We start from the raw sequence: 9163 nt of genomic DNA, 5'->3' as shown, positions 1-9163 counted from the left end.
AACAAAACCCACACAACCACATTTTGAAGGGGGATCCCCTGTTCCACAGGGTAAAATACACGTTTTTTGGCGGAGTTCCCCCAGTCAGGGTTATTAGGGTCACTTCAACTCGTGGACAACCCACGGCAATAGCGTTAAAGTAGCCCAATTCCACGGGAAAACCAGGACTTGGCAACATTGGTCATGACTTGAGGACCTTTCCCAATCCTGCCTCCCTCTTTTTGCGGCCTGATTCCTGTCAGTCTTTACTGTCCTATTGTAAAAATGCTAAAAATAAATCTTTAAGACTTTAGTATTTTTTTTTTTTTTTTAATATGGAATACAGATTTTTTGTTCTATGGATTGTTTGGTCATCCTCTTCTCTAGCTTTTTCAGTTTCAGACTTCAAAAAATCCTCCTCACTGCAAAACAATCTTTTATTGAAATCAAGCTGCCAACAAGACTCATTTTCTCTTCCTTCTTATAGTGACATCACACTGTGGTTGATATGTGCAACATTATAAATGAATCTCAAGGGACAAATTAGAATAACCTCAACCTCATAGACCACATGTGTGAATATGGGACTTTTGAATACTCACTGGAGTTACACTGACATCTGTGTCAGATACTGCAGAATAATGAGTACATCTTACCCCCGAGCTTGTGTCGTATTGCGTTTTCAGTACTTTATTAGAGGGAAGGACAGTAACTGACTCCACTAATTCCATATTGCTGCCCTGAACATGAATCTTCCTTCCACCACTGCATGAACAGTTAAAAAACAATTTCAGCCATTACTACATGACACTTAAACAATATTACAGTAAAGTATTAAAGTTTTAATTCCAACTGCTAACTTCTGTTATCTGAGTTTCATAAACACAAACACACAGACACACAATACAACATTTCCTCAAACCTATGAAAGTGAAACCTGCAATAATTATTAATAGTGCTCTGGCTGTCAGATATCAGCTTGCTCTTACTAAACTTTAAAAAAGACTAAGACTAGTTAAGCACTGGATATAATAACATTACGTAGCAAATCTCATTTTTCCATATAAACAACATTCTTGCATCTCATGAAAAAATTTTCTATGTGACATAAGATTCACTACCATGAGCTTGAAAGTTGGTCTGAAATGGTCTGACCTGCTCCAGGTGACGTTGGGCTGTATTCCAGTGCAGCTGGGCTGAGAACTGTAAGTGATGATGCTGTTACCATGACAACGGTCGTCAGGAGTAACAACAGAAACCTTCACTGTTCCTTTAGTTGCACTGGGAGGAATGTGGAATCTTAAAGTGTCACTGGAACGATCAAACACTGGAAATCTGAAGGGAAACATTCATGTACAGATATACATTGTCATTTATCTGAATCTGCACACATTCATATACCACTAAACAAACACACAGTCTCACTCTTTAGAAATACAGTCCAGATTCCCTTGAATACGGATTTTAGTGACAGATTCCAGGTTTCTTCCTCTTAGTAAAATGTTGTTTCTGCCATGGAAAGAAACCTTTTTTGGCTCCAGAGAGAGAATCTCTGGCTTCTACAAAACACAAAAAAATTCACTCAGTAAAGAAAAGCCAGAATGATATATGAGAAAACAACTGTTGTTTTAAATTAAGTTTACAAGCAAATTGTTCCTACCATCTTAGAGAGCAGATATTTACATGCCTCCTAAAATGACAGAAAGTGAGAGAACTCTCTGTGATGCATTTACTTCCTAAACTCTTTATGAAATTCATGCACTTTACCAATACCCACATACTAAAGCACTGGATTGTAGGTTACACATTTTCTCACCTGTATGTGTAACTGTGGCCTACTTCCATGTGTCCAATCAAAACATTCAGAGGAAGAGAACCAGTGACATCCAGCTGAGAAACACTGCACACACCTGCATAAACGCACATAATGTGTTATTTTAAAAAATAAGCTCTGTGTTACTATTCTGCACTCTGATATTTTTCTCACTGTGTATAAGAAGAATTTGGTAAATTATCTGTGATACTGAAGCAGTTTGTCAGTGTCAGCGTCTCTGTGATCTTCTGATCTTCAATAGTAACAGTAGCAGAGACTCTTAAACCTGAACAGATTGCAAATAAATGTTCATGATTATAAATAATCATATTCTGACTATAATAGCACATGTATGACTAAATAAGAACCAACCTTCAGTATGTAGTGGCTGGTCAGAAAAACTACAGGAGCAGTTTGGGAAAGCTGCAGGGGGCTCAGACCCATCACACAAGTTTACACCATCTTTAGTGAAGGCACATGAGAAGACAGGATTTCCTGTGCTCTCTAGGCTCAAGGCAAGATGTAGAGTAATCTGTCCAGAAGAGGGGGCAATGGCTGGTAAAGAGTGGTCTTTTAAATATTTTCTAAATGATAATTAACAAAAAACTCTTACTGTCTACCTCACTAGAAGAATTCTCTGCCATATGAAAAGAAAGCAGCTGTGTCTGAAGAGAGTTTTTTGGGATGGACACCCATGAAGTATTTGAACATTCATTTTGAGTAGAACATCTAGATAAAAACAGCATCAACCAATATATTACTACAAAACTGTTTATTAGTGTAGATGCAGCCTACAGCAGATATCAGGTGTAATATGTGAAAATCCCACGATAAAAACTGACCTGTGTTTGTTCACACACCAGCCACAGAGAGGATCCAGAGCAGCTCTACAGTCTTTCAGAGTGTTGTATTTAGCACATGAAACCACAGACACTCTTCTTAACTAAAGTTTATAAGAAACATAAACAGAAAGAGACATTTAGTGTCATTTAAGGTTTTAGGATTGAGTGACTTTTCTGTTTCTATTTCAAGCTCCTTCTAACATGCACTTTATGCTTTCTGGTTTGCAATCAGAACAACAATACTAAATACAGTACCAATTTTTAGAAAGAGTGAGATCAAAGGCTGAGTTTGAGTTTTTTTTTTATTTCTTACTTTTTATTAAAGGGGTCATGACATGAGAAACCAAATTTCTCTTGATCTTTTCACATAGAAGAGGTCTTTGCATGCTAATACATGCTGCAAGTTTCAGAACATACAGTGTCCTTGTCACCAATAAAAATGCATTTATGTAATTAAACAGAAAAAGGTGCAAGGTGCAAGGTCTTCTTCTCACCATAGGCACCGCCCACTTGCATTCAGTCGCTTAAAGTCTGACACTTGATTGTGCTGAATGTGAGTGTAGTGTCAAAAGCAAATAGAAATTACAATCACTGCCGTTATCTTGTCTACACTGGATAAAGATGCGCGTTCACTTTCTCACACAGTCCACATGCTTAAGTCTATTGTCAATAGGACAAATGGAGTGAAAGAACGTTCGCTTTGAGGTGTTTGGTTTAAACAGCTCATTTGCGTGTTTGTACAGATATCAGAAGGACCCCAGCATAAGAAACAAGTGGATAGTTTATATTTAATGGCAATCTGGATCATGTCTAAGGATTGTTTAGAGGATTTTGTTTTGTAAACGAGGCACAGTGTCATGGAAAGTTCACAAAGAAACATTTGTTGAAAGATGAAGCGGTACTTGATCTGACTGCAGCTGCATCACAAACGGTAAGTAAATTATTTCATAATGTTTGGCTGGAAATGACAGTTTTATTTTGATCATGTTGTCAAACACTCACATGCAATAGTTAGGGGACGGGGCATTTATACTGTTTCCTAAGCAATAACGTTAGCCAATCATAACAGCTCACAAGCCTTAAAGGACCCGCCCCTTAAAGGAGAAGTCCACTTCCAGAACTAAACTTTACAGATAATATACTTACCCCCTTATCATCCAAGATGTTCATGTCTTTCTTTCTTCAGCCATAAAGAAATTACGTTTTTTGAAGAAAACATTTCAGGATTTTTCAGGATTGCTATGGTGCCCCGAGTTTAAACTTGGTAGTTTAAATGCGTCTTCAAACGTTTCCAGACTCCTTTAAAAGTGTGTTGGACATGTTCCCTACATCCCCAGCGTATTCTACAACCATGGCTAAATCATTTTTTTAAATGGAGTATCACTTTTTACTGACTTTTTAAAACCTCACCTGATTCTTCAGAGCGATGTAGATATGTTTGAAATCTACTGGATCAAAGTGCATTTTGGGAAACACTGCTTGCTCATCATCGGATTTATATAGCACTGTTGGACAACCTGGTGTGAATTTCTCATCCAAAACAAGCTAAAAAAAAAAAAACAGAACAGAAATATGAATCATGAATTATGACTATAGTAGTTCAAATGCAGAGCTAAACACTGGATGGCTTAGCATCAGTGTTGGGCAAGTTACTCTGAAAATGTTATTAAATTACTGATTACTCCTTTTAAAAGTAATCAAATTACTGTTCTGATTACTTTATTTCAAAAGTAATTACTTACATTACTAGTTACATTATTTTTTTCTGTACATCCTCCATGAAATTTAAGTGAAATACTAAGTTTGTGTGTTGCCTAACATCCAGCATAAAATAAAATATGTTATTAAAGCATCAACATTCACAAACCACTGTTTTTACTAAAAGCAATAGGCTGCTGCATACGTGGTTGCAGAATGCACAGCATTTCGAGAGGTGAATGGGTTCTCTGATCGCCCATTGCATTCCAGAAATCAACATTGTTCAATGCTGCAAACACGTTTTATAAATAGAAACTCTGCCTACCTTTACGTATGTTATGTGTGCTAGCCAACACCCTTTTTACAATCTAGATATTAAAACACATTCTACTGGCAATGATGTAACGCAGCGGTAACGCATGCTTGTAACTATACTCTAACTACTCATTTGGAAATTATAATGCGTTAAATTAAGTTACTAAAAAAATAAGCAAATTACAGTAGCACGTTACAAAGTAATGCGTTACTGCCCAACAGTGCTTAGCATTAGGTATTTATAAATGGAAACTCTTTGAGACTAGTGAAAATAAATGCACAAGTGTGTGAGATAGAGGTGAAGCAGACCTTTATGAGTTGGCCATCACTGGTTCCTATGAACAGCACAATCCAGGATTCACTTCTCATTGCTGCCACTGCTGATATTGAGCTGTACTTGAAGACCACAGAGAGTGGCTGAAGTTCACTACCACTCTGAAACACAATCAAAATTCAACTTTATATAAACAATTTTAATTGAAAAAGTGAATAAAACAATATGCATTTTATCTTGCAACGTGCAGTTTCCGACCTCAAAACCACATGGCCTGTCACCAATAGGGCAGAAACCCTTCACTCGGCCTTGAACGTTACTGATGTTGTACAGAGCCAGTGCGCTGTTCTCTGAATCCTTCTGTGCACTGAACACACCTGCCCAAATAATGCCATTCGCTGAGGGAATAACAGTGGAGGCGACGAGCACTGGATGAACTTTATCACTGCAGCATCGTATTGTTGCAGCCTGTAGAGATTTGATGATATCTCTCTTTTTTTCTTTAGAACTGTTCATCCTTAGTACGAGCACTTTCCTCTTGTAGTCAGTCTTTGCGTTGAGAAATAAGTAGGATTCTGAGGGCGAAACTCTCTGGAATCCATTAACAAACTCCACATCTCTCACAGTGCTCTCAATGATGGCATATAATCCTTCTGCTATTTTTGAGAAAATGTCACCTGGTTGAGACTGTAAAGTGTTCCACAAGGTAACAACAGAATATACAGTATCTTGAGCTTTTGCATCATCATCCTTTTTCCCAACCAAAAGGTATCTATCGGCTATGAAGGCAACAGATTTCTCATCCTGTCGCGGTCCTAGCAATATATTACTTTCATAGTAAATACTGTTTGTAATGTCATTTATATCAAGAACTTCACAATATCCATCTTTAAAAGTCCCACATGTTATCAGAGTGCCGTTGGTGTCAAAAGTCACCAGAATGTTGACTTTAGTGATGTCTTTTCTTTTCTCTTCCTTCAGATCGTGTCTCATCTGATGAAGTTGATGGTCAGTAAGAATGAACAACTTACTGTTACCAACTATAAAGTCCTTAATGTCTGAATCAAAGCTGACCACATCACCACAAATGCAATATTTCAAAAGTACAAATATTCCAAGTAAGTATCTTCTCATCTTGCATATCTGATGAGCAGCTGAAGTCTCAAGATCTTGTCACAGCGATCAACTGCGCTCAGACTCATCCACTTGTGAAGTGGATGGAAGTGAAAACAACATGGTGTGATGAGGGCGGGGGTATAAAAACTACAGACAAAAATTTGTTGCGTGCAGTGGGTACTGTGTTGAACTTTTACTCAATGCATTCAAAAAATTTTTGCAAAACGTGTAATAAGATTACAAAGTTAATATGTATGCATGTATATGTCTGTCTTTAGGTTGCAATTTGTGGTGAAGAGTGGCGCTTGTGCTCAGGTTGTGGTTGTTGTGCACATGAGTGTCCTTTGGAGGAGGGGCCAATGGCTGTATATGAACAGTGTACACTTTGTAGAGTCTCAAAATCAGTTAACTGTAAAACAGAGTTAGTTAAAAGTTAAAAGCTGTATCTAACAGAATCACTTAATCATACAAATACTACTATCTCATCTGAATTGCATCAAATCTGAGTTCTTTGAATTAGGCACCATAACTCTACAGTATAACCATTGCACTAACCAAACCACAAGCTCTGCTCTTCATGCTCAGAAACAAAGGTACAAAAGTTGTCACTGGGGTGGTTTACTTTCAAAAAGTGCTTTTTCAAAATGCTTTAAGTACTATTATGTACCTTTAAGGTACCAATGTGTAACATTTAGGGGTAAATAAGGTACAGAAGTGTACATTTTAAAAGGGTAAAGCCCCAGTGACAACAACAGGAACTCTTTGTAAATGTCCGACATAAGTGAACATTAAACACTTTGTTTTTTCCCCTTTACTTGAAAGCACACATCACTTAATTTAAAAATTCATTATCATTTTGTCGATATTTTAATACCTTAAAATGTCTAAAGTTAATGTTTTACTTATGTTTAGATCCAATATTTAAAAAATTACTGTTTTGTAAATAAAATCACCTAATAGATATTATAGTAATGTTCATAAATTAGTTAACCTCGTTAATGTAGGGACTGTATATTACTGTAGGTTATACTACTATAACACATGTAGATGGCGACAAGAGACTGTCACCAAATGATATAGACCTACATATTAACAAATAATGTTTCTCTATAATTAAATTTTGATACTAGTTATGATACACTGAAAATAGAAATAGATAAACACTTTCAAAGCTCAAATGGCAATATATATCTAAATGGCAATGCATTCTATTTTTAACTATTTTATTATTTTCTAAATATGAAGCTGTTTGTGTACCACAAGGGTGCAGCAGTAGACTAACTAAAGAACTGCAGAACTTCACAAAACTAATAAATACATAGTCTGTTGTCAGTACAATTAATTCATAAGTACAGACTTGTTCCTGACTCGTTTTTTTCTGTTTGAACATGAAATGTGTTTCATCAGGAAATGGCATAACCTATAAAACATCTAAATGTCGCAATCAGGGCTACAGATTTGTTGGCGTGTTGCGCGGAAGTCATCTGCATCCTCAGAGCCGCTGCTTTCACTTCCATCCACTGCACGAGTGGACGCGTCTGAGCGCAGTTGATCGCTGACAAGATCTTTAAACTTCAGCTGCTCATCAGATATGAAAGATGAGAGGATACATATTTGGAGTAATTGTACTTTTGAAATATTGCATCTGCGATGATTGGCATGACTTCGATGGAGACATTAAGGACTTTGTAGTTGGTAACAGAAAGTTGTTTGTTCTTACTGACCATCGACTACATCAGATGAGACACGATCTATATGAGGAGAAGAGGAAAGACATCACTAATGCAACTCACGGTAATAGAGTCAACATTCTGGTGCCTTTTGACACCAACGGCACTCTGATAACGTGTGGGACTTTTGAAGATGGATATTGTGAAGTTCTTGATATAAATGACATTACAAACAGTATTTACTATGAAAGTAAAATATTAGTAGGACCGCGACAGGATGAGAAATCTGTTGCCTTCATAGCCGATAGATACCTTTTGGTTGGGAAAAAGGATGATGATGCAAAACCTCAAGATACCATATATACTGTTGTTACCTTGCGTAGCACTTTACAGTCTCAACAAGGTGGGATTTTTTCAAAAAATGCAGAAATGTCAGAGGCCATCATTGAGAGCACAGTGAGAGATGTGGAGTTTGTTAATGGATTCCAGCAAGTTTCGCCCTCAGAATCCTACTTATTTCTCAACACAAAGACTGACTATGAGAGGAAAGTGCTCGTCCTGTGGATGAACAGCTCTAAAAGAAAAAAGACAGAAATCATCAGATCCCTACAGGCTGCAACAATACGATGCTGCAGTGATAAAGTTCGTCCAGTGCTCGTCGCCTCCACTGTTATTCCCTCAGTGAACAGTGTTATTTGGGCAGGTGTGTTCAGTGCACAGAATCAGCAGGATCCGGAGAACAGCGCGCTGGCTCTGTACGACATCAGTAACGTTCAAGGTCATGTGAACGGGTTCTGCGCCTACGGTGAAAATCCATGTGGTTCTCAGGTTGGAAATTACATTAATTTGCTTTTTAAAAATAAGAACAGAATTTTAACTGAGATGTAAATAACATTTGTAACATGAAACGTCATTGTGCTATTCACTAGAATCATATAAAGTTTCATTTTGTTGTTTGTGTTTCAGAGTGGTAGTGAACTTCAGCCGCTCAATGTGGTGTTCAAGTACAGCTCAATGTCAGCAGTGGCAGCAGTTAGAACTGGACCCTGGATTGTGCTGTTCATAGGAACCAGTGATGGCCAACTCATAAAGGTCTGCTTCACCTATCTCATTCAAACATGCCTTTATTTTTACTTGTCTCAGGTTTCATTTTAAATATCTCCCCACCATTTCCAATTAAACTTATAGCTCTAAGCTGGTGTTTAATTCTGCATTTTAATTACTACAATCATAATTCATGATTTGTAATTCTGTTCTGTTTGTTTTTCTAGCTTGTGTTGGATGAGAAATTCACAGCAGGTTGTCCAATAGTGCTGTACAAATCTGATGATGAACGAAAAGTGTTTCCCAAAATGCACTTTGATCCAGTAGGTTTCAAACATATCTACATCGCTCTGAAGAATCAGGTGAGGTTTAAAAATGTGCAATGAACAAACAATAAAAATATATACAGTAT

The 9163-nt window shown here is 37.2% G+C and overlaps 2 protein-coding genes across 2 annotated transcripts; one reads left to right on the top strand and one right to left on the bottom strand.

Annotated features, from left to right (window-relative positions):
• Window positions 1–6: 6 nt before the first annotated feature.
• On the bottom strand, window positions 7–6170 carry LOC127159488 (plexin-C1-like). The gene is made up of 12 exons (XM_051102295.1): window positions 5180–6170; window positions 4957–5082; window positions 4045–4179; window positions 2635–2735; window positions 2413–2521; window positions 2165–2324; window positions 1967–2078; window positions 1796–1889; window positions 1640–1669; window positions 1405–1538; window positions 1135–1314; window positions 7–744 (listed from the first exon to the last, which is right to left on the bottom strand). Exons 1-12 carry the CDS (start codon window positions 6053–6055, stop codon window positions 540–542), a joined length of 2262 nt encoding a protein of 753 aa, XP_050958252.1. The 5' UTR covers window positions 6056–6170; the 3' UTR covers window positions 7–539.
• A 1189-nt stretch (window positions 6171–7359) lies between these two features.
• On the top strand, window positions 7360–9113 carry LOC127159487 (plexin-C1; the record flags this gene model as incomplete). The annotated part of the gene is made up of 3 exons (XM_051102294.1): window positions 7360–8535; window positions 8674–8799; window positions 8979–9113. Coding segments are annotated over exons 1-3 (1161 nt in total), but the record flags the coding sequence as incomplete, so codon positions are not given.
• Between the last annotated feature and the right edge of the window lie 50 nt (window positions 9114–9163).

Source organism: Labeo rohita, unplaced genomic scaffold, assembly GCF_022985175.1.
Source record: "Labeo rohita strain BAU-BD-2019 unplaced genomic scaffold, IGBB_LRoh.1.0 scaffold_2202, whole genome shotgun sequence".
Classification (NCBI taxonomy): Eukaryota; Metazoa; Chordata; class Actinopteri; order Cypriniformes; family Cyprinidae; genus Labeo; species Labeo rohita.
Note: the sequence above shows the minus strand (reverse complement) of the source record. Positions and strands in the feature narration are given on the sequence as shown.

Excerpts from the sequence above, each read along its gene's own strand:
- LOC127159488 (XM_051102295.1), bottom strand. The coding sequence starts at position 6,055 with ATGAGAAGATACTTACTTGGAATATTTGTACTTTTGAAATATTGCATT. Across the intron at positions 5,083-5,179 it reads ACAGGCCATGTGGTTTTGAG|AGTGGTAGTGAACTTCAGCC; the intron begins GTCGGAAACTGC and ends ATTGTGTTTCAG. Across the intron at positions 4,180-4,956 it reads GTGATGGCCAACTCATAAAG|CTTGTTTTGGATGAGAAATT; the intron begins GTCTGCTTCACC and ends TTTTTTTTTTAG.